General features: G+C 47.4%; 1 protein-coding gene across 1 annotated transcript; it reads left to right on the top strand.

Annotated features, from left to right (window-relative positions):
- The first annotated feature begins 779 nt into the window (after positions 1 to 779).
- On the top strand, positions 780 to 25,602 carry CSF1 (colony stimulating factor 1). The gene is made up of 9 exons (XM_083620002.1): positions 780 to 1,170; positions 6,550 to 6,681; positions 12,105 to 12,170; positions 14,073 to 14,246; positions 15,272 to 15,437; positions 17,037 to 18,157; positions 19,750 to 19,808; positions 20,123 to 20,181; positions 22,022 to 25,602. Exons 2-8 carry the CDS (start codon positions 6,556 to 6,558, stop codon positions 20,178 to 20,180), a joined length of 1,770 nt encoding a protein of 589 aa, XP_083476128.1. The 5' UTR covers positions 780 to 1,170; positions 6,550 to 6,555; the 3' UTR covers position 20,181; positions 22,022 to 25,602.

Below are 25,602 nucleotides of genomic sequence, written 5' to 3'. Positions count from 1 at the left end.
GGCCGGCCCCCCCTGCACCCCCCACGCTACGCCACTGCTCCATTCTGCCTTCAAGGGCTATAGAAGTGCCTGTAGTGTTTCTGGTTTAGAAGATGGGCAAGGGCAGCTTGGATGGCACAGCAGCTGGTAGTTGGTGGCAGAGGGGCTCAGGAACATGGGGCGGGCCCCAAATGACACTCCCCAAATGAACACCTGTGCTTTTTAAAAATGACAAAAGTGATGTGTGTGAGAGAGAGATGGTTGTGTTATGCCAGAGATAAAATAACAATTAACACTGGCATGCAAAAAACCCCAAAAATATCAGAAAAGACAAAACCATTACTCAAATCCAGCATGGCCCAAGGTGTTACTTTGCCAAGACTTGCTATTAACCCTTCTCTGTGCGCTAGGCCACTATTATCCTCATTTTACAGGTAAGGTTGCAGGAGCGAGGCCTTAACTAAATGGTGATCGGACTGCAGCCTCCGGCTCAACCTGGGAGCAAGCCCCGTTGAACTCAGTGGGATTTACTTCGGAGAGGACATGCCTTGGATTGCGTGGGGAAAGTCTCTAGTGCAGCAATTCGGGATATGCGGATGGGGCTTGGCAACTTGTTGTTGCCACGAGAGAGATGTCGTCTTTGCCAGACTCGGGACGTCTGGGTTAGGGATAGGAAGGAAATTCCCAGGTGAAAACACACCCACCCGGGCATCGCGATGCGGAGGAGGCCCGTCGTCTGAAGAGGCGAGAAGGGGTCCAGCAGAAGCTTCTTTAAGCGCTTCCTAGTTCTGCAGCTTCTCAGTGACAAATCTGGGGAGGGGACTACAGCGCAAGGGGAAAAAAGAGGCTTCTTCTTTTTTTTTTTTTTTACAAAGTGGGGGAGGGCCCATCGAGAGGAGGGAGCGTGGCGCCGATCCAAGGTGATTTCCCGTAAACCACATGTTCCGGAGGGAGCCCTTTATAAGGCCGACGAGTCAGGCAGGCGGCACTGAGCGGACGGAGGCAGCATTTCCTGGGCTTCGCGCGAACTGAAAGCACACAGTCCCAGCCCCCTTCGCCGGCCGCTGCTGCAAACGGGATTAGCCTGCAAGAGGAAAAGAAGGCGCGCCCGCCGACGCTGCTTTCTCGCCAACCCGGATCTTAAGGCGGCGGATTGGGGCGTTTTCGGAGCGGGCTGTGTGCAGGGCCAAGGTAAGGAGGGAGCCAGGCACCCCGTTCGCGGGAAAGCGGAGCCCGTCCGGAGGGGACTGCCTGGGTCTCTTCTCTCTCCCCTCCCACAAAAATATATTCGAGTTTATAAGACTAGCAAGATAGGCAGCAGCCGAAGTCTGAGGGTCTGGAGTTGCCAAGGGCGCAGATCCCCCCCCCAATTGCGTTTGGGAGACGGGGGTGGCGGGCGTGCTTCCTCGCGAGTAAGTCCGTGGCTGCCCTTTCAGCCGCGCAGCCTGCTCCTCCGAGGTGTGTGGCGTGTTTACGCGGCGCTTTACTCCGTAACAAACACGAGGAGGGCCGCAGGGCTTGGCGCAAACTTTGCAGCCAGGTATTCTGCTTTGGCTGCTAACGCGCAAAGCGCTACTGCTGATCCGTGTGTGTGAGAAACTTTTCCTATCCAAGTGTCCCGGTTTGTGCATAGGGCATAGGAGCCAATTTCTCGGGGTCGAGGGGTCCCCCCGCCCCCACCACAAGTTGATGGGCATTGCCATTCAAATTGTATGGGTGAGCCCCGTCATGTGATCGATCATGCAGGGTGGAGCTTACCTGCCCCCCCCCCATTCAAGTTGGCACCCTTGGCATTGCTTTGCGCCCACCCGCTGCCTGGATCCAAGTATTGAGGCTTCCCTTTCCCTGCGTTATGCGCCGCTTGCTCTCCGCCTCCCCACCTCCCTTGCACGCCCTCCTGTCATTCTGCGCGGCCGACGCTGCAAGCTGGTTATAAATCTCAGGCTTCGGAGGCGGGCGGGGTGGAGGTCTGACCCTGCCGCGCAACTCGGGCGCGTGTTCTCTCGGAAGTAAGGCCCGCGGCGTTTTGGATCCTTTAGTTGAGATTCCTGCGTTGCGGGGGGTTGGCCTAGATGACCCCGGGGGCCCTTCCAGCTCCACGATGCTATGGTTCTACTCCCCGAGCAAGCACAGGGCTAAATAGCCTTGAGTAGTTACAGTGCAATCCTACCCATGCCTACTCGGAAGTAAGCCGCAGTGGATTCAATGGAGCTTACTATCCGGTAAGTGGTTGGGATTGCAGCCTCAGTTGCCTCTGGCATGATATTTCAACTTGCCGCACTGTCAATACCTCAGGTTGTTGTATCAGTGCCATCTGCCACGAGACATTAACAGTGCAAATATTGGCTGGAGTGGAGATGCCCACATGATCCTTGTATCCACTGTCCTCCGGTAACAAGTGTGCTGGCTCTGCAGTTCTGCCTTTCTATGCTCTAGCTGCAGAAGAAGCTTTATGATGCTCATATGAGGGTGCTCACTCAGAGGAGGTCTGGGTGTGAAGCTGGGCTCGGCCTCCTGCAACACAGAAACACCAGGGGTGCCCTCTAAGCTTATGCAGATTGTTTTCCTTTCCTGCAGATTAATAGCTGTGCATCTCCACTTCTTTGGAGTGACAGAATGGGGCATCCGGTTCAGAGGGTGGGACTCCTAGGAAGGCTTGGCTTCCAGTATCTCCCAGGGCAATTAAATGCTCCCTCTTGGTTTTTAGGCTGAACAAGCAGGGACAGCCCTAGCGCTGGGCAGAGTGAGGCGACTGGCAGCAGATGCTGAGTCGCACTGAAGTGTTTGAGGGCAGAGCTGTGTGTGTCATACACGCAGCCTCCTCTGTGCCCTTGGATGCAATTGAGGTTAAGATCCTGTTCCTAGTGATGGAGAAGGTTCAGCTGTCATTCTGGTCAGCATCTGTATGCAGAGTGCATGTGTGAGTTTGGGGAGCAGAATATTGTCCTCCTTCCCTGATAGCAACATGGCTTGATTCTGAGCTAGATGAGGATGACAGTCTTTCGTTTTACACTGAAATACTGGGGAAAGTCCTAATGTGCTCTGCATGCACTCACCTGCTGAAGGGATAGAAACTTTAATCTCCAGAGCTTTCTGTGACTGGGCAAGGTTAAATAAACAAAGCATGACTCCAAAGCCTCTTCCAAACCTTATGTGTGATGTTTTTGTTATTCCCTCCTCCCCTCCTTTCACGTTTCCTGTTTTCTGTGCCCAGTGACTGGACCTGCAGCTAGGTGCATTTGAGGGACTTTCCCAGGACTCAGTGTAATGCTTTGTTAATGGATGTCATGGCACAGAATGAGGCTCATGTGAGCTTGGGAGCAAAGTGTCTTTTTTAAACTGTGGAATGGAAGATGCCAAGAAAACGGTGGGTGGACATGCAAGGACATGTCAGGGAGAGACTCTGCGCTTGAGTAGGAAGGAAGGAGGAATGAAATGCCTGGGCCAGCATTTCCTACCCCTGTGCCCTCCAGTTGACGGGCTGATGGGAGCTGCATTCCAAAACATCTGGAGTTTTAGTCCAAAACATCCAGAGGACATCGAGTTGGGGAAGGCTGGCCTGGACTAGCTGAAAGAAGAGCATGAGAGCAGACTAGGCAGAAGGTGGGTTTAGTGTCTCGCTAGGGTGGCACCAGAGGCTTCACAGCTGTTGCTGGAACACAAAATGCAATTGCTTGAGAAGTGACAGAGAGGCAGATGTAGGGAAAAAAATCCCATCTGCTAGTCTCTTATATCTCACACACCCCCTGACTGTGTGTGTGTGTGTGTGTGTTGCACCCAAATTGGGCTGGACAACTGGTTTTGTTCTGTGCTGGATACAATCCACAGTATTAAAAGTTCTACTTGGAGTACACCTGTTTAATGGACCTTTGTTAGTCATGTCCATTAATTTTTGTGGGTTTGTAGTTCTGCGTAGAACAAACAATGGTTGCAACCCTTTTTGGTTATGGAGATCTTGTTTTCCCCCAGAAGTTATTTGCGAGTAACTCTCCTTGCAACAGAACCACAGGGAAGCTGGAGAAGGTTACAAACTAGCCCCTCCTGCCTGCCATAGGATACCCACCACATTGTCCTAGGCAAAGCCTTCCTGAGGAGGGAATTCCAGAGACTGGTTGTCTCTGCCTTGCCGCAGACAATGAGCAGGACCTCGGAGGCCAGTATCAACATCACATGGGCGAAGGCAGTTAGCACTCTGGTTAGCAGACTGCTGAGTATCATCCAAGTGCCCAGCTGTCCAAGGGAGCTCCTGGAGATGAGCTGCCAGAACGCTTTGGCGGGGAGAGAAGTAGCGCAACAGAGGCAAAGTTCCTTCTATGGCAGTGGCCAGTGTTGGCTGCTTTGGGGGAGGGAGGAAGAAAGCATGTGACGCTTACATAAAATGACCTCAAGGAAGTTAGTGGATGCTTGAACCCAAGTTAGACTACAGCCCTCCACCCTAGTTTTGCTACTTAGTTTTGCCCTCTGTCTGAAACAGTTGCACAGCCTGTTAACGTGAGCAGAAGTGTCTCCTGGCACTGAGCTCCAAAACTGAAATGCATTATGGAAGGAAGTAAGAGATAAATGCTTCTTTAAAAAGAAAAGGAAAATGCCTTCATGATCTGATGGAATGGCCAAAGATGCGAAGGGGAAATTCCAGGTGGGAAGGCTTTAGGGTGACAAATGAGACTTGCTCGCTTCCAGTGGCACCTGGGCAATTTCTGGCCGTATGACCCTTGCTATGGAAATTGGTGCTGTGGAAGAAAAGAGGATTGGGACAGAGACGGCAATGAAGGGAGGATAAAATAATTTGGAAGAGGAAAGGAAGGCTGATTAATCATGAGAGAATTTGAGCAATAAAATCTCAACATATTGTGGAGAAGCAAGAGCTGTTTTTGTTTCCTTCATGGGGGAAAAAGCCAGTGCTGTCACAGACTGGCAAAGGCATATTTATCTGAATGTGCAGAATCCAGCTGAGGCCTAAGAACTGGGAAATTCCCAGCTTGGCTACAGCTGACCTCTTCTTCTCCTAATAAGAAAGAGGAAAAGGCGGTGGGGTGTGGGGAGGAATGGGAAAGGAATGCTTGCAGGCCAGATTTAACTCTTCCAAAGCTGCTGGGAAGGGTCCTCTTTCTGTTTTAATTCTTACACATAACGGGAGCATCCGTGGAGAAATAGGACACCTCTGTGGTGCAGACTCCGTACATAAATAGATGCCCAAGTGTAGCTCTTTCTGCAGGTCACCATGGGTGGCAGAAGGAAACGCTTATCTTTGGAGGCATGCCCAAAGTGTGGAATTGTAATGTATTTATTTATTTTATATAATGGCAGAGTCCCAGCACCAAAAAGCCTAGTGGGAAAGCGCAAAGCATGCAGGTCTCGGAAGGAAGTAACGAGACGATAGTTAAAACCTCATCTCTCTTCATTTAAAAAATGTGAGGTGCAGTCATAGCTATAAAGTCTCCATCCAGAAGATGTTAATAATTCCTGTACATAGCAATTAACTCAAATCCCCTATAGTAAGATGTCATGGCTAGGTATTGGCAGTGGGGGGGCGGGCAAGAGTGAGAGGACAGAGTTGGGGGAAGCGACTGATTCTCCAGCACTTGTGGCTTGGAAGGATAATGTGCGGCAGACCACACTGTAGGGGAGAAAGCACTGGATGCCCTTGTAAAAAGAGTTAAGTAAATTCTACAACACTGTATTATATCTAAAAATAGCAAAATAGGCACATCCCTGGGCCAGCCAAACATACATGCTTTGGGATGCGTTTTTGCAGTGTAGTGTGGATTTATGTTGAGCAGAAACAGAATTTGAATGAGAGAGGAAAAAGCAGGTGGTGTTTTCTTTCCCTTCTCATAATGCTAGAACAAAGGCCACCCAACAAATCTGAATGTCGGTAGAATCATAGAATTGTAGAGTTGGGTGGGTTTCTGAGGATCATCTAGTCCAACCCCCAGCAATGCAGGAATATGCAGCTGCCCCATATGGGGATTAAATTTCCAACCCTGGCATTATCAGTACCATGCTGAGCTATCTAGGTTGACAGGAACTCTATGGCACTTAGTGTTCCCAGGTGGTCTCCCATCCAAGTACTAACCAGGCCTGACCCTGCTTAGCTTCCAAGATCAGATGAGATCGGGCGAGTAGATTCATGACAGAGAAAACTACTTCGTCCCTTAGCGCATATGTTAAATCATGGGATTTGCTCCTGCAAGATGTAGTGATGGCTGTCAATCTGGATGGTTTAAAAAGGGTTCAGACAAATTCATGGGATATGAGGTTGGCTCCTAAGCATGGTTGCTCTGTTCTGCCTCCAGTATTGGAATTGGTATGCCTCTGAATACAGTTTGCTGGGGAGCAACCATGGGGAGAAAGGGGCTGCACTCGGATCCTAGTTCTGGGCTTCCTATAGGCATCTGGTTGGTCAATGTGTGTGGTGAGAGGATGTTGGACTAGATGAGCCTTGGGTCTCATCCAGCAGGGCTCTTCATATTTTCTTAAGTTTATGTTTATGTCCACAAGGCTAGAGGGGGCATGAAGGTGCAGGCTTCCCCCATGTTTAATCCTGACTCTGTCTCATTTGTTGCACAGAAAAAGATGATCTCCCACATTGCAGCGGCCTTTCTCCTCCTTGTGGCCTTCGCTATCCATGGAACAGAGCAGAAGAACAGAGGTTGCAGCCGCTTAATCCATGATGTTCACCTGAATCGCCTGCTGGACCTGGTGAGTTTCTTTGCAATTAGTACAGCAAAGGTGGCAGGAAAGAATGGATCAGAAGATGAATCACCTGGATCTTACGCTGGGCAGAGGCACCTCTCCAGAGAAGCCACAAACCATAGCCAAGGTTTGTTCTTGGCCTACCACTTGTGGTTTGTCTGGGGGGAGACAAACTACAAGCCTGGGTTCAGGCCCAAAACAAAATATGGTGATGGCGTAAAGTTACCAGTTCCTTTGGTCAACAGAAGGCAGTGCCCCTGCTGTTTGTTAGTTCAGTTTGAGTCGGGATGCTGGATGATCTTGTTCAGTTTGCCTTTTTAAGCAAATGCATGAAAACTACTAAAAATCAACAGGAAATATATTAATCCATCCGTGCCTGGAACTGTTCGTTTCTCCGTTCACAAGCTGTTCTTGCCCTAAGGGCAGAAGTTGAGAAGGGGGAAGGTAGAAAATGAAAGTAGAGAAGACATAGTGGAAGGAAGTTGAATGACTGCTTTTAATTGAGATAAATAGTGCCATTTTAATTGGGGATAAATGGAGCCAATATTGTGAGGAGGGAGTGTTAACACTAAGGAGGAGGTTCAGCTGGATGCAGCCTGGACTGTTCTTGATTCTGCAGGCTAAAGAGCTTTTAGTGCAGCTGTGTGCGTGCGTGCGTGTGCACTCTCTCACACCCATTTCAGCGCTTCCCCTGATGAAGACTTTTAGTAGCTAAAAAGGGAGGTGCGGCATGGGGACCACTGCACAGATTCTTAGGAGGGTAATAAAGCATTGCTCCAGCAGGAAGTGCTAATGCAATTATAGAATGGTAGAGTTGGAATGCACCATTCTAGTCATGGGGAGAGCAGGTTGGGGGTGATTCAGAACCACAACATTCTGGGAACAAGTGCCTGGAATTTTCCTGACTCTTGATCCTGCCTGGATCACTTGGGAACTGCTGGGAGGTCTCTGCCAGTGGTTAACTGTCAAAGGTCCTGGCTTTGATCTTGCCTACAAGGAATTCTGTGGGCTTCAATCAAGATTCTTTTCCACTGTCAGTCACAAGTGATTGTGGCAGCAAAGCATGATAGTTAGTTAGGAGAACTAGAAGCAACCAGGAAAAGAAAGTTTCACAGGACTAACTCAAGGGCTTAGTCATTGGGAGAATGTGGCTCTCTGTGGCATCCTGATTAGGGATTGATAACTTGAGAAAAGTGTGTGGAGGTTCTGGCAGTTATGGGAATGGGACCTGCTGGCAGTTTACTTCCTGCAGAAGGTTAGGAAGACCTCAGATTCTCCATCCCCTTATCAAAATACCCTCATAAGCCTTGCTGCCCACCAAGGCAGTGTGTGGTATCTAATAATTGGTGTAACTAATTGAGAGAAGGCTGGAGTGGCTTGGGATCAAAGCTTACAGTTCTTGTACCTGTAGCATTATGCAGAATCCTTAGTTGGACCCTCTTCCATTTTCTAGGTTTGCCTAACAGCTTGCTCATTCTGTAGCCCAGACATGCATTAGGCACTAAGATAATAGTCTTGGTTCCAAAGATGCTGATCAAGAGCATCTCCCTCTTTCCACAAGACTGCATAGGGTGGCACAAAAGCCTGAGGTGGTCCTCCAAAAAGAGCCTCACTCTAAAGTCTTTCACCTGCCACAATTACTTGATTTGTGCTCAAAAATAGGTTTGCCACCTTGACATCCATGTAGCTAAAGAAGTGCAACCCTTGAACTGCTTCATGTTTAGTAAGACATTAGTCAGCTACCTTAAAAACCTTTTCTTGTGTTTATGGAGAAATTCATAAATTAAATGACGAGATAAAATTAAATGCTTACATGCTGTCCCCATCCTTTTGCCTTTGGGAGATGCCCACTGGTGGAGGAAGAGGAGTGCGGGGGGAGCGCACCGCCCCCGGCAGTGTGACCCCGGCAGGGTGCCATCGTGGCTGGCCTCCCCCAGGCTGGGTGCCACGCCCCTGTGGGTGGCGTGACCTGTCCCCAGGACGCGTGCCCCGCCCCTGCGGGTGGCGCGCCATGCCCTCGGGATGTGCACCAGCCCCACCACCGCCTGCTCTCCGCCCCCCGGTGCCGTAGCATGAAGCTCTGTCACTGGAGATGCCTTCTGCAAAGGTTGTTGCTATGAGTTGCTAGTACATGCAGGTCCCACTACTACACAAACACTTGTTACAGAAAATTCACTTATTCAAACATGAGGAATTAGTATCCAAACCTTGCTATACATGACGCAGATTCAGATACCCCAACATCTGGACCTGTGTGAAGTACTGTAAACAAATAAGCAGCAGCAGCAGTAATAGTAGTAGTAGTAGTAATATTATTATTATTATTATTATTATTATTATTATTATTATTATTTATTATTATTATTAATAATCCCATCTGACTTCATCGCCACAGCCACTCTGGGCAGCTTCTAACAAATTAAAACATTAAACACAGTAAAACATCAAACATTATAACTTCCTTGTACAAGGCTGCCTTCAGATGTCTTCTGAAATTCAGATAGTTGTTTGTTTTCCTGACATCTGCCAGGAGGGTGCTCCACAGGGCAAGCATGACTACTGAGAAGGCCCTCTGCCTGGTTCCCTGTAACCTCACTTCTTGTGATGAGGGAACAGCCAGAAGGTCCTCAGAGGTGGACCTCAGTATCTGGGCTGGGTGATGGGGCTGGAGACACTCCTTCTGGTATAGAAGGCTGGAGCCATTTAAACAAGCCTTTAACTTTTTGTGTTTTGCCGGTCATTGACAGCTGTTTTGCCAGAAACCATGATGGGAGGGAGGGGGAGAGATCAGACAATTAAGAAGGCATTTGGTTTCCTTCCTTGTTTGCCTTTTGCAAGGTTTCCCTGGGTTTTTTTCATTTGGGTGTTGAAATTCTGTGGTTGGGAACACCTTAGAAATTCCTCCACTGGAGTCAGTGGAAATCTTCTGCTTGTTATGTAAATGCTCGCTTCACAAACAAATTCCTGAGAATGCATTATGCTTGAATAGCAAGACCTGTATGTATTGTCACTTTCCAGGATTCAGCTCTCTCCCCTGGAAAGCTAATTTCTGGCTGTTTAGATGGGCACATTCTGTCTCTAGTACACAAGTCGAGGAATGCTAAAGCACCGTGCAGCGCACAGCTTGCCACTTAGCACACTTCAGCTGCTGAGGTATATCAAAGAGTAACTATGCATTTCAAGTACATTCTTTAGGCTATAGCAAATCACTCTCTTGACATTTCCAAGCAGTGGAGGTGGTCAGCGCCATTGCAGAGTAATTAAGGGGTTTTTACTGCCATCTACAATGTGTAATAGTCAGGGTGTGAGGTTGAAACTGAGTTTTGGTGTGAGATTAGGGTTCTTAGAATCATACCACTAATTTCCCCTCCGAAGATGCCGGAGGAGAAAGCTCTAAAGCCTTAACATTACCTAAATTACTATGTAGAATCAAGGACACAACTGGTACTAATTATCTCTTGTTTGAGAGTGATAACAGTGTCTGACTTGTACAAATAAACTTCTCTTCACAAAGTCTCTTCTGGGCTAAAAGTAATTTGATATAGTTGGTCAAAGCTAACATTTGATCACTGCTCCACGATTGAGATTCTTACTTAGCTGTAATTTGGGCTTGCAACCACCAACCATTAAATGATTTCCTCTTTTAAAAAAGAAGCTGAAAAAAGTAACTCGGGTTTTTGCAAAGCTGTTTTTACTTTTGGTGTACTTTGCTTATCTTAAAGGAGCGATAAACCTTAATTGGGAGACTAATGAATGAAGACCTAGATATCTTGTAGCACATCAGGTGAAATGAAAATAGTCTGTTCAGATTTAAGAAAATGCTCAGGAGAGAGCTCTGCTGTAAAATGTGTGGTCTGGCTTGCAAAGTGCTGGAATATTTTTTTTAAAGGTTCTGCTGCTGCCCCTTTAAGTTTCTGTGCAAGAAGCCAGGATGCAAATCAAAATGTTGTACTGCCTGCCAAGGATTAGGTTGTTTAGCTAGCTGTTGCTGTGCTGACCCCAGAGCTGTTCTTCTTGGTTCTATAGAATCCAAAATCCTGTGATCTCTTGGCCAAATGGAAACGGGATCACGTTTGTAAAACCAAAACTGAAAGTGAGATGCTCCTACTGCTGCATATGCTTCCCTCGTCTTTTAGGGCAGTGAACCTAAACTTTGCCCCTTCCCCCGCCCTCATTGTGCTTGCTTTTGCCTGGGCTTCTCTGTGATGAATAAATGTTGCTGGCGGCTGCTCTCTCCAGATAATGAAGCAATTGTTTCCAGTTCGACATGCCCTCCTGGCAGTCCCATCTCGTGTTGGCCTGCCGCAGAAGCTCCAAATCATTCCCTGGCGTTTTTCCCTGCCGGCAGTAGGCTGAGAAGGTGTTCTAAAGTGCTGAGTCAGCACTTGACTTGGAAGGCACAGGGTGGTAGACGCTTGACTTCTGCCTCTGGGCAAAGAGAGCCAGCTGTTTGCTTTGGTAAGGATTTGCAAAGTTCAGAGCTGGTTCAATGGCCACAACATGGTTCTTGCTGGTTCGTAGCATGGAGCTTGGTGCCCCTGGTGCACTGACACCGGTCAGGGCAGAATATGCTTGTGCACATGCTTCCACTACTGCTCTAATGTGCAGTGTGTGTTTTCTAACAAATTGCAGTTCAGAAAATAGCAGGGTGCACATTGCAGGTGTCTTCTGTGATCTAAACTATATGTCCTTTTTAAAGAAGCTTGGATGTATTTGCAGAATCTTAGCTGGCCAAGTAGCCAAGGCGGTAGATTCCCAACAAAGTGACGCAGCTGGCTGACAAAGTTGGCACTTGGATTATCAGTCCTGCAAAACCATAAAAAGAGAGTTCTTAGATACTCAAGCACTCATTTCTAAATCTTGTCATACTATCACTACTTGGCTGCCCCTAACCCTAATCTCTGTGACTACATTATTACATGAGCACTGTTCCACAGCATTTGATATTTTCATTTCCATACATTCATTTGAAATAAGATGGGTTTATGAAGCAATTCTGTATCCTCCCACCACGCTGACGAAAAGTTCTATGAAACAGTAGTCAATATCCGGAATCACTGTTCAGTGTTGGACATCACATTTGCTGAATACACAAAGCTTTACAGCTTGTCTTTCATCGTACAAAGTTTGGTACCTCATTTCATTTAATGATTTTAAGAGACTTTGAGAGTAAAGATTTCATTTTGTACTTGTTATGGTTTGAAGGAATTCTATAAAGATTGCCTATTGTGTATGTACATGGTCATCGTGTTGCCTAGACATTGCTGACATTCTCTTTGCAACACAGGGGTTTGTTTGGTCAATAAAATATTCCTAGCAGTGTAGCCTGGTGGGGATATTCTTTCCTGTATTCTGGATTCCTTGATGAAGGAAACTAAACTAAAAGTCCACTACAGTTGCTTTGACTTGACTGTGCCTTTTTGTTACAGGTTGATAGTCAGATGATGAAGCCCTCTTGTGAGCTGTCCTTTGAGTATGTGGATGAGAGAGAGCTGGTAAGTTGGAATTGTGAGACACACATCTGCTGTGCTGCTGACACCCCTGTAGGACTTGGTGTGTGTTACCAAGGAATGCCTCGTGTTTAGACAAGGGGGGGGCATTTTTCATCCCTGTTGGGCAATGTTCTGAGGAAAAAGTGGGAATGGCCAGACATACATTACTCTCCATCTTCCATCAAGGTGGTTGTATTTTAAGGGCACATTCCAGCCAAGTAACACCCCTGGAGGAGGAGGACAGAGCAGGACATTGAGGGATTGTGGGCTGGGCTGGCTCCCCACCCCCAGTTGAGAACAGTGGCTTTGAACATCATACCTTCAGGGAACACCTTGCGCTATTGTGCTGTTTGTGTTTTTAATACTATACTATGATTCGAGCATTATGAGCCTGTGCAAGCCTTAGGCTTAGGTTCATGTGCTCCCCCCCCACCTACACACACACCTCCCCCTCCTTGCACAGTCACCAAGTACCTTGGAAGTTTTCATCTCTGGTTGCAAACCAGCCACTTTTATGTTGAAACCCAGGGGAATTATGGTGTGGTGAAGATCCTGACTTATGATCATGATCTGAAGAGTCAAATGATGGCTTATGATCCTAGTTGGTTGTCTGTTCGTTGCTTAAACTAAGCAGACTTCCCCTGAGTTTGGATATAAATGAGGAACTTTGGTTTGGAATCAGGTGCTTCCAGTCTCTTCCTTGTGGCCATTCTAGGTGAGGAGGAACTGTGCAAACACAAGCACAAGCACATCACACATAAAACTCTAAACAAGGAGTCGGCAAACTTTTTCAGCAGAGGGCTGGTCCACTGTCCCTCAGACCTTGTGGGGGGCCGGACTATATTTTTTGGGAGGGGAAATGAACGAATTTCTATGCCCCACAAATAACCCAGAGATGCATTTTACATAAAAGGGCACATTCTACTCATGTTAAAACACGCTGATTCCCAGACCATCCATGGGCTGGATTTAGAAGGCAACTGGGCCAGATCTGGCCCCCGGGCCTTAGTTTGCCTACCCATGCTCTAAACCATACTTCAACTGTTGAACTGAGCCACTAGCTTAGCTGAGGAACCTCTGTGTATCTGCCAAATAATTCCATTTTGTTATAGATTATTCTGGGGCAGGCATAGGCAAACTCGGCCCTCCAGATGTTTTGGGACTACAGTTCCCATCATCCTTGACCACTGGTCCTGTTAGCTAGGGATCATGGGAGTTGTAGTACCAAAACATCTGGAGGCCTGAGTTTGCCTGTGCCTGTTCTGGGGCATATCCTGGAACAGACACACTTTTCCTGTGGGATTCTAGCTGGGCCTGTTGAGATTTAAACACATGCCTGTGCTGTATTGGCACAGCTTGTTTGAGAGGAAGTTTGGTAATGGCAGAAGATGTGCTGCCTTTCCAGCAACTTGTCTCTCACTCCTGATCTTCTTACTGAAGCACCTTTGATGAAGCTTCTGAGGAATTTGGGAGACTTGGTCTTTCTGCCCATCCCAGCCCCTTATAAGATGTTGTACAAGTCCTGTGGTCTCTCAGTTTGCTTCATGGGGTATTTCATCCTGAAGGACACTTGGAGAAATTTCTCTGCTGGCTTCAGGCTTTGGGGGAATTATTTTAAAGCAGCCCTTGCTTGGGAGTTCATCAAAGCTGTTATTGCCCATTCTCTTGGCCTGTTCTTCTGGACCCAATCCAATTACTCAGAGGGAGAAGCCAGATCAAGAGAAGCTGCTCCTCTTTTTCACTCTAACCACCATTCACTTGTTTGGAGAGGGAAGGTGGAATCTGCAGCACCAACAAGGAGAAGTAGCAACTGGGGGCTGATGATGGTAGATGCCGTGCATTGCTGATCTTTGACACCAGCCATGAGTCTTTCTATGATGGACACCTGTCCCTGTTGCCTTCTAGGATGACCCCAAATGCTTTCTCAGAGCAGCATACTCTCCTCTAAGAAACATCCTTGAAAGTATTGAATTCAAGCAAAATACTCCAAACTCTGACACAATGAAGGAGGTAAAGGACTGGCACATAGAAGTTGGAGACTGCATGGAAATTAATAGCAGCGATGAAGAAGAGAGCAAGGTAACCTCTTACTTATCAGATTTGCAGTTCTCACGGATGCTAACAGATCTGTGGTGAGACTTAGGAGACTAAATGGCAGCTGAAACGTGCGCTCTATGAAAGTGGGAAAGAAGCTGGGGACTGATAATACTTGTGTGACGTATGCACTTGCACTACTGGCTAGGGTGGAGAACCCTCTGGCCCTTCTGATGTTGCTGGACTACAGCTCCCATCATTCCTGGCAGTTGCCTATGCTGGCTGAAGCTGATGGTAGTTGGGAGTTCCACAACAACTGGAGGGCCACAGCTTCCTCATCCCTGAGCTAGAATGCTCTCTTTGAAAACAGCAGTCTGTTAGGGCTGCTCTACACTTGATGCTACTCACTTCTTTAGCTCTGGGGTGCAGGACTCCATGAGTCAGATCATGACCATGATGTAGGGGACGGAGTTTTAATCCATGATGCCTCCATCCAAATTACTGAGCCAGTATGGTGCAGTGGGTGAAGTGTTGAAGTAGGACCTGGGAGACCAGAGTTCAAGTCTCCATTTGGGCATAAAGTTCACTGGGTGACTTTGGGCCAGTCACTGCCTCATAGCCTAACCTACCTTACAGCGCTATTGTGGGGATTGAAGGAGGGGAGAGAACCATGTACACAATCTTGAGATCCTTGGAGAAAAGGGGGGACATATAACAGCAGTAACAAAAATTAGGCAGCACCTATGCTGGTTATCTGCAGCTGGAGGAAAACTCTTGACGGTTCTAGCAGCATCACAAGTGATGCAAGTTCTTCTCTGCGCTACTGGGACCTCTTAAAACTATTATACTGCTGAGTGTTCTCCAAATGAGGTTCAGAATCCATCGCTGAGAATTCAGAGGTGCTGGAACCCTGTTTCGTGTAGCTAGATAGCCTTTGCTGGGTCACAGTGACTGCCTCTTGCTGCATATGCTGCCTTGGATATTTTTTATGGTGGCTGTTTGGTTCTGGTAGATTCAGATAGCGGCTCATTGATTCCCACCCCCCTACTTTCTCTTTTTGTCTCTTACAGCACTGCACCAGGCCATTCTCCCGGACTGCAAGGCAGATGCTGAAGCTGGTGCATGAGTACTTCAGCAAAGCTAAGGAAATCTTGTCCAAAGGAAATTTCAGCCATGATTGCAGCAGAGTCTTTGAGAAATGTTCTGACTCAAAAGGGAAGAGTACAATATCTCCAGGTAACAGAAAATTCTGGGGTTTTTTGCATCTCCTGGCAGCTGCTGGGGCAGCATTTGAGGAGCAGGAAGCTTCCAAGTTAACTTGGCTTTTCCCCAACTAGTGCTGTCCAGATGTTTGGGGCTACAGCTGCCATTAGTTAGCCCTAGCCATCTGGGGGGTGTCAGTGCACTGGTGAAGGCCGAGGTAAATGGAACATTCCGGGTTGGGAGGGTATTCCAGAGCTGCTATTTGTGCGCATTTGTTTGTGTGCTTCTGTGTATTTACACTTGTTTGTGCGGTTACTAACTGCTAAAGCCTTAAGTCAACAGAAGTTTCATGTTTTTGAAATGAGCATTATCTCTTTGATCTGTGGCAAGGGCAAAACCGACTATGTTAAGAGTCCAGCAATCAATTCAAGGCCCTCTGCATGCTCATCAGGACACAGTGGGACTTTTAGCTTTCACCTCCCCCTCTCCCAGTAAAATATGTATTTCCCCCACATGGCTTAAGAGAAGATTCAAAATGTGTTGACAAAGGCTGTTCAAAGATCCCTTCTGAAGGGTTTCTTCTAACCTTGGAAGTTCTTTGCTCATGCAAAGTACCCTCTCGATGTACCCTGACCTTAACAAATAACAGTCTTGTCTGCTTGTGGTCAGACCATGAGGAAATCCCAGAAGTGGCTTGGCAAAGTCTGTCTATATGTGACCTGCAGAAATGGGATCTTCTGCCAGGGCAGAGGTTTGGAGATGTCATGCTTGTGGTGGCCCTCAAAACAGATTGGCCAGGCAGGGAGGCGCTGGGCTACGCAGACCAAAGTTGAGCAGACACTGCATTGCTGTTAATGTAGTTATACACATACATGCAACTCTCAGAAACAGCCTTAAGAAAAAGCCATCCTATTGTCCGCCTTTTAGAAGATGCTCACTTGGTCAGGCTTAGTGCTTTGGCCTCAAGTGAACCACTTCCTAGCTTGGTTTGCCTGCTCATCTGGTCCAATAGGCACAATGACGCTGCCCATTCTCTGAGTGGTGCTTGGTTTTGCCGGTGTGGAGAATGCAGTCGCTGTCTTCCTCTTGAGTCCATATTCTATGTTCTGTCCCTATGTGCACATTGCCTGCAATGCTGGGAAGGACAGCAAAGTAGGAGCACCATGCTTCCTCCCTTGATTCTTGCTTGACCAGCTGCTTCTTGCTTGACCAGCTTGCTCCCTCTGCTGTTCTGCTCATGGAGGCATGTGCAGAAGCTGTGGTTGCCCTTGCTTTGGCTTGCTAAACTAGCTGAATCTTGATCCGATGCCATTCCTCCAGAGTTGGTTCTCTGGCCTCTTTGGTATCCTGTGTGCTCTCAGTAATCTTGGGCTGCATGTGATGCTCTTGGGAGTTGCTGTTCCCAGCTGACCTTGCAGTGTCTTGTTCCATCCATTGGTCCCCTGGAAGCCATGTGGTTGCCTTGCTGCCTCTGCTTCATTTACTTGTTTTGTTGCTTTTTTGGCACTGGTCTGCCCCGCCTTAGCATGGTGATTTTTGAGGGAAGGGGCTGATCTCGGCTTGAAGCATCCATTCTGTTCTTCTTGCTGGTTACTCTATGGCCATTCTCTTCTCTTTATCTGGATCTTTCAGGTGTGGTGACTGACCAGGATTGCCCGTGTCCAGCCACAAGCCCCATGAGTGGCAGAGGCTCAGCTTCTCTCCTTCCAACCTTTGAGCCTTCCTCTTCCATTGCAGACCAGCTGGACAGCAAAGAGGCAGCTGCCAGCACTCTCCAGCTCTTTATGCAGCCTGGCACCATGCAGACTCAAGGCGGGTCACAGGGTAGCACCAGGCCCAGGATGCCTAGGAGCACCCAAAGGGGCCAAGGAGCTCCAGCGCCCATGGATTTCGTAGCTAGCACTGAGGCTGTCATGTCCTCACTGCCAGAAGAACTAGCGTTGGCAGCTGTGTCCCAGGGACTTGACCCTCTGTCCACAAACATTGCATCCTTCCTGGACTCAGCCGTAACCCTTGATTCCTGGTCCCCCAGGCTCAAAAACATTTCTCCCCTTCCTTCTAGCCAACAAAGCATTGAACCTATGGGGACAGGGTCTCCTCTCCATGGTTCTGGGGCTGGCAGCAGCCATGAATTCCCTTCCCATTCTTCCCCTTTCTCTGGCTCAACCAAACCCTACCTCAGAAAGCAGTGGCTTCAATCAACTGAAATGGATGTATCTGGTTGGGCTATGACTGACACAAGCAGCGCATCTGGCCTAACTTTGGCGTCTCTTGCCAGTTTGGACTCTGCAGAGAGCGCAGGGGTGCCCTCCAGTGGCAGTGGGGCAGCCCTCTCACCCAGTGACCCCACACTCTTCCCTGTCTCTGAGGATCCTGTCTCTGCTGCACAACAGCTTTCTAGATTGGTGGTGACGACAAACAGTCCATCATCTCACAGGCAGGTACCCCCAGAAAGCTACTCCTGGGGGGCGGAGGGAAGCCGAGGTAGAGCCCCAGGAGTACTGCACAGCACCCAGCTCCGAGAGAGACGAGCGGAACAAGAAGAGGGCCCAGCCAAGGGCAGGGAGCCGGAGGATAGCATGCCAGGTCCCAGCCCTGATCTGAGCTTCATTCCTCCGAACACAGACAAGCACAGCGAGAAGCCAGAAGCCAGAAATACCCAAGGGATGGCTGTGACTTATGTGGTGGTACCCAGTGTCCTGGGAATCCTGTTGGCTGTGGGTGGCCTGCTCTTCTACTTCCATAAATCCAGGGTAAGGTCCAGACCTGACTTAAACTATTCTCCTTTATTCTCTTTGGGTTGCAAATGTGGGGCATAGCGATACCTTGTGACTACATCAATGGAGAAGGCCGAAGTGGCTGAACTCAAAGTACACTCCCTCCTCTCAGGGCAGAACGTTATTGGATGTGAGCAAACATCCATCTGCATTTCTTTTATTGGGATGAGGGGAAGGATTGGCCAGCTAGGTCTTAAGGGGTATGCGTCTCCCGGTGCATACTTCCCACTGTCGCTGTGTCCTGCAACTGAATGTAATCCCAGACAGTCCAAGCAGTTCTAAAGCCACAAGTTAGATCTGTTTTTTTATGGGGAAAACTCCTGTGACTCTGCACCACAAAGTCTGGAAGAGTTCTTGGCAGTAAGAGCCTAGTGCTGGGGGTGAATGCTGCTGTCCTTGATGGGTGATGTTGAGCAGATGAGTTCTTCTTCCTGTGACATAGTTCTCTCATCTGTCTTAAGTAACAATGGTCACATTTTCCAGCCTAAATGGACTGAAAGTCTTCTGGGAGTTGAAAGTGATGCCTTTCCCAGTAGGAACCAAATGGATATGTAGCAGTGGTCCATTGTACTTCATCTTGCCAGTGGCGACTCACCACCTCTTCAGGTTCTGGACAGGGCTTAACCATTCCCACGCACACGCTTGATTCATGCCCACTGCTTAAGAAGTCCTATAGAAAACTGAGAGCATCTCTTGATTTGTGGAGCTGCCTTGCAGTCAGTGTATATGTTCAGAAGGTCGACTCTTATCGCTACTGTTAGAAGAGGGGATGTAGTTGTTTCTTGCATGCTAAAATATTAGTTATACTTTCAGGCAGGCAGTCCTAATAGCAGATTTCTTTTGATGCTGCCTTTATTGTTCACCATCTGCAGTGAGATCCCTGTCTCATGTAACGACAGGGGGAACATGAGAGACTTTTTTTTAGGTATAGGAAGAGTGTGGTTGAGATGGTGTTCATGGAACTCTTATGGGGAAAAGCAGATTTAAAAGGCAAAGTGTTAAAAATGGTATGGGAAGACAGGGCAGGAACCTGGTGGCATATCTTCACTTGTGTCTGTGACACCAGTTCTATGGATGCTAATGGCATTGGCATAAATAATAAATATAATTTTATTATTTGTACTCTGCCCATCTGACTAGGTTGCCCCAAGGAAATTCCAGTTATGCTTGGGTTTGGGGTTTGGGGCTTGGGATGGGCCTTTACCAGCAACTGGTAAAGTTGTTGGTTAGTGGGTGAACTGATGGCCTCCTAGCCCTCAAAACTACAATGAGAACTTGCTAGGGCAACATGCCTGCTTGTCCTCCTAGGACAGGCATAGGCAAAATCCGGCCCTCCAGGTTTTTGGGACTACAATTCCCATCACCCCTAGCTAACAGGACCAGTGGTTAGGGATGATGGGAATTGTAGTACCAAACATCTGGAGAGTCAGAGTTTGCCTATGCCTGTCCTAGGACAACCATAGCATCTCAAACTGCACAGCCAGTTTGACAATACTAGCCATGCAACTTCACTCTTGCTTCATATCAACATTCCTTATAGTAGTAAATATTTCCTTTCTTCCACACAGATGCTAGCCAGGAGGCGACTGCAGAGAAATGAGAGAAACCTGGAAAGACAAGAAGGAAGGTAAGAAGGTGGAAGGTTTGCATAACTCAGATGTATAACTAGGGTGAAATAGGCCCCTTGCTCTCAGATAGCTAATTCCTTGAGATTCCATCAGCCTTGGGAGGTTGCAGTGAGTTGTAGAGCCCATGTCTGAAAACTTAGCCTGTTCCCCACAGAAGGCAGTTATCGGGTACACCAACTATTGTTGAGAGGAAAAGACAGCAGATGGATTTCTACCATACAGAGGGAGATGTAGTCTTGTGATGTATCAGTTCTTGCTTTTAGTCTTCAGTGTTGGACTTCTAATGCTTTTCCCCCTCTCCTTTCCCCCCTAGGCCACTGAATAGAAGGGAGGGAGATCTGGAATTGCAGATACAGGAGGAGGAACTATGAGGTAAGAACAGGTTTTGATCTGATTCAGTAGGGCTACCCCCTCCCACATTCTGTATCTGCAGTGGCCAGCCAGACTTCTAGCCATCATGACTAGTAGCAACTGGTAGCTTTATCCTCTGTGAATTTGTCTTAATCCCCTTCTAAGTTGGTGGCCATTGCTACATCTTCTGGAAGCGAATTCCGTAGATGTAACTGCACTGTGTGAAGAATTCCTTTCATTCTGCCTGCCTTGAATCTCCCACCACGCAGCTTCACTGGATGATCTCAGGTTCTAGTACTGTGAGAGAAGCTCCCTGTCCACTCTGGCCCTCTTTTCCCAGAGAAGGTCTATTTGCAGGGGTTGTGTATTCGTGGATGGAGCTGAGGCACATCCTTGTGCCACAAACAAATCTGGATGGGCGTGGGGGAAACGGGACCTTTAGACTCAGAGGCAGCGTCCCTCTGATTCCCAGCTACTGGGGACAGACTGAGAGCAAGGTTATTACCTTCTTGCCTGGCATGTGGTGCCTTGGCAGATGTGTCTGGCTGGCAACTGCTGGAAACGGGGTGTTGGAGTAGACAGGCCTCTGATCTGGTTTTCCATGGCTCCTGTGCTTTTTGTGTGTGTGCTCAGAAATTAGTTTATTGACCAGCCGAGTGCCGTTGGGCACATGCAACCTACCACCTCCTTTCTGCGCAGGGACATGTTTCCCGCAAATGTGTTTTAAGTGCAGTGGAATGTGACTTTGTCCTTGGGGGCAGCCGCAGATAAGGATCTATGCAATTTGTGGTGCATTCTTGGTTTGGGGGTGGGGACTGAGGAATGGCTTAGAGAACTACCACTTGCTTGCAGGACTTTCCTTTTGTTGTTGCTGCTGCTGCTGCTGCTGCTGCTGTAACCCTTGTGTAAAATGTGGGAGCAGAAAGTGGCCCTCGTAGGATGTACCGGAGTCAAAGCTGCTGGTCATTAAAACCTGCCCTGCTTCAAAGACTAAATAAGTCTCATTTGAAGGTCTGCTGCCTCCTCCTCCCCACATTCCACAGACTTTTGTTGTTGCATCTGAGATCTATGGATGAAGGGCGGTATACTAATTAGATAGATAGATAGATGGCCAAATCCTCTCCCCTTTCCCGAAGAATGTTCTGGGGGAAAACTATACCTTTATTAGGTCAACATATACTTTGGTATAGCTCTAATATGGATTTTAGAATACATTTCCCTGAAGTTCTGTGATTTGCTTTCAATGGCTTCATTTAGATCAGCCCCACATGACACTAGGCTCAGCTCAAGGCTTTGGGGAGGGGGGAGGTATAACTGCTCAACTTCCTCCTCTTCTGTTTAAAACTGCACTCCTAAAACTGCCTTCCCACTGGGGGGAAGGTAAGAAAATTTCATACCTGTCAAGAGGCAAAATAAGAAAAATCCTATGAGTTAGTCCTCCATTTCATAGAAACACTGAGTCAGCTCTCTAAGCAAGCAAAATTTGGCTAGTAAACTAGCTTAGTTTTGAAATGTGTATTTGGCAATATTGCTTTCAAAAATCGGGCTCTATTTAAAAACAAAACAAACTTTTGGTAGTCTGTCTTAGTGCTTTGCTCCTTCCTGTGGTGCTACTGTTGTTGTGATTGTCGGCTGAGAATGGATTTTTAATAATATTGTTGCATTTTTGTTGTTGTTATATTGTAAATATGAACTGTGTTCTGTTCATAAGTTGCTTTAATATTCCCTGAAGAGAAAATTATTAAAATGGAAATCTGCCTTGGCCAAGTCCTGCAAAGTGGCTTGGCCTATGCTTGAGCCACACATGCCCCCTTTGTGGTTAGACATTGTGTCATTGTAATGTTTGTCTTCTTCTTTCCAGCTGGATCCCTTTCCCTCTGGGATGACAAGCCACGTGGGGACTGGGCAGTAAGCCCCTCTTTTTTAAAAGGACAGCCCTCTTGTTACTACTGGGAGAAATTAACACAAACTGGACTCTGGGAACTGAAGCAATTGCAGTCCCTTCTCACGAAGAGTGTTTTCTCTTCCCAGACATGTTTTAATTTTTTTGCGATGGAAAGGGAATTCATCGGGAAATGGACGCTATATTTATTCCTGGCATTCAAGGTTGGCTTTCACACTTAACTGCAAGCTGCCCTCTTTCTGCCAGTCAGACAACAGGCTGGAGCTTGGTGGGAAGGATGGAAACTGTTTGGAAGCTGACTTTGGACTTCAAAAGGCCTCTTCTGATGGTGAGAGAGGGAGTTTCTAAGAACCACTGTGCCCTACTGCCTTCCAGAGTGGAAAGGGTGACATCCTCTCCAGAGATGGATGTTGAGTCTGCCGTTTGAACAGCTATGTATCTGGGAAAGAAGAGACTCTTCCAGGGCTTCCAGCTCCTTTGGAGAAGACATAGGATCTTGGGCCTTATATCTATATATTTTCCTAGACATAACTCCCCATAGATATGAATAATGGCAAGTTCTGTAGAGAGAATGGGCACTCTCTCCCCACCTGCCTTTAAGCCATGTGTATAATGTAGCCCAAGGAAGGACATCCATTTTCCCTCCTCCCCTGCAAAACATTCTCCATTTTTAACTCCCCAAATAGCCTAATGCATTAATCTGAGAGTTTGCTATCCCAGTGGCCTTCTATGTCTTCACTCCAGGGACCCCCTTTTATTAATCCCAACCTACAAAATGGGACCCGCTTTTAACTTTTTAACTTTTTACCAGGACTAGCAGGGGTCACTTAATAAAATTAGATTTTAGTTGCACTTTCGGGCAGACTAGTTAAGGAATACAGCACAGTCTTATGATGACGACTCCTAACTTAAGATGGCTTTTTAAAAAATGGGGTTAGATAAATGTAGCACCGAGCAACTGTCCTATCAGTGGAAAGATTTCTGCTTGTGCAATGGCACCCCCCCAAAAAAAATCTGTTTTGGGGATCTCCCAACTCTCCAGTGCAGAATAAGGGAGAGAAGGGTGGGTAGTTAATTGCACAAATAGAAATCCTTGTTCTGTTGGGATTCTGCCCCATCTCTGTTTTAGCAGGGCTTTATGAATGGATCTCTCTGTCTTTATCAGATAAGCAGAGCCCTGCTGGATCAGACCCGAGAAGCCAACCAGATGCCCACGGGAAGCTGGCAAGTAGGCTGTGAGCAGAGTAGTCCTTTCCTGCTGCTACCCAGCATCTGGCATAGTGCCTCTGTTACTGGGGGTGATATATAACCACAACCTTTATCTGCCTGGAAAAAGTGATGTGTTTATATCACTGATGCAACACATCAACTGAAATCCAGTGCATTACACACTCGGGTAATATTGTCAGAAAATGTAGAATATAGCACCACTCCCAGTTCCCCATACCCCACCTGCATTGTGTCTTGACCCAGAGAGGAAGTGATGCCTTGTAAGTCAGGACATGAGCAGATCTGGCACTGAAGTGGCTGCAGCTGTAACTATATCCATAGGAGAGATGCAGCCTCTTCCAGCTGTGTTTAGATTATCCACTTCCCAGAGCCTGCCGAACAATGCAAGGCACTGCAGGGAAGTTCAGCAGTACAGAAGTTAAATATATTGGCCCTGTTCAGTTACCCGCCTCCCCATTAAGGTGAGCTTGGCCCTTGGAACTGCCAAAGCTATGCCATTTTACAGAGATTGATACCCCCCCCGCACCCTTGATCTCTTGTACCAATGGAAGGAAAGTGTTAAGACCCACCCCTCTCATCTTCCACAAATTAATTTAGGAAACTTGGGGGCTTTGGTAATCTGTGTTCCCATGCCTACATTTTCCAAGTTAAAGCAGAATGGTGGGGGAAACTTGCAGGGAAACATTGGAAAGTTGGGGTGTACATAACAACAACATAAACTTGCTGTTTCTCCTCCAGATGCCCCTGCGAGCTCTATTCCTTCCCGCTGGGTTTACTTAGAATTTGAGAAGATGGGTGGCGGGCAAGGGTTAAGTTGTTGTTGTTTTTTTAATGGAGTGAAGGCATTTTCAGGGGAGAATCTAATGGGGCCTACCCGGCACCGTACCCACTGCCTATCCCCTGCAGTGCTACACCCTCAATTTAGGATGCCAAACGTATCATGGGTTTGAGGACCACCCTGTGTTTATTGTGTATTTCTGCTCTGAAGCTTAATAATTGCCGACCCGGGAGCTGCAAGGACCCACACTTTCCTTGCTCCCCTGTGCATCTCTTTCCATGTTGTAGTGGAGAGCTGATGCGTAGAGGGCCAACGGGAGTTGCCGCAGCCCAGCTCTGAAGTGAAGCTCTTGCACTTTGTATACTTAACATGTTTTGCCTCCCGTGTGCTGAGAACATTCCCACCCTGGATTGAATGAGTGAGTGTTGATGAGTGAGTGCATCTGGTCCAGCCTCTTGCCATTCCATGCCTCTTCTCCATCCGTCCTTGCCACAACCAGCAGCCCTTATCTGCCTCACCTCTTGCCCTCCCTGCGTTCTCCATCTCTGCTTGTAGCTGCAACGCTGAGCTGGCCTCAGGGTAACGATGCTGCCTTTCCCCATTTGTGCTTTAATGTAATGGATGAAATGTTGATAAACTGTTTGTATTGGAGGGAGGTGTGGGTGCAACTACCCAGGCTCTGTAACGGGCTGATCGTGCCATGTATGTTGCTCCATTGATGTGAGCAGGCCTCCATGTTTGCACCAAATGCTGGTGACTCTCTTATTCAATATGCCAGTGCATCATATTATGCCTTATAGTGTGTGTGTGTTTGTGTGCAGTGTTCTGAGACCCTGAGGGCATATGGCCTGGTTGGTGTTCAGGGCTTGCACACACTAATTTTGATCTCGCTAATTCAATGATCACTGCAAAATTGGTAAAAGTTGCCTTATTTTATTTCTGCTTGCACTTGCATTGCAGCAAAGGGGCCTTCAGTGAAACATCATTTGCCACCCCTCCTTTGCTCCTAGTTTAGCTGCAGTGCTCATGGGCAGCTTGCTCACACCTCAGAGGCAGACAAGTTCCCTCTCTGTTTTTGGCAGAGACCAAGCATTAGCTACTTGTATAGGTCAATGAGCCATGGCATAGGACTACCTTTTGACATGCATCAGATGAAGAACAGTCCCTGTTTGTTTTAGCACTCTGTGGCCAGGTTTGCAGTGGCGTTTGGATGCAGCAGTCAGTACGTTCCATCTTGCACACTTATTCACCAGCATGGCAAAACTTAGGATCTGGCCTTAATGCCTTAACAGCCACCCTTCCCTTGCCTCTTTTTATTAATATAGGGAAAAACCAATGAAGAGGAGTTCCTTTTTTAAAAATGGAGTTGCAATTCTGGTTCAGACTGTGTTCTTTTTATATATATATTTTTACAAACAATGAAATATTTTATATTAAAGACTTTTTTTAAAAAGCTGTTTAAATGTTTATTTAAAAATAGGAAAGTTTGTATTTAATAATAAAAACACGAATGTGTGTAACACTTTTTAAA

The sequence above is a fragment of the Podarcis filfolensis genome (genome assembly GCF_964270895.1).
Source record: "Podarcis filfolensis genome assembly, chromosome: 6".
NCBI classification, from domain to species: Eukaryota; Metazoa; Chordata; class Lepidosauria; order Squamata; family Lacertidae; genus Podarcis; species Podarcis filfolensis.
Note: the sequence above shows the minus strand (reverse complement) of the source record. Positions and strands in the feature narration are given on the sequence as shown.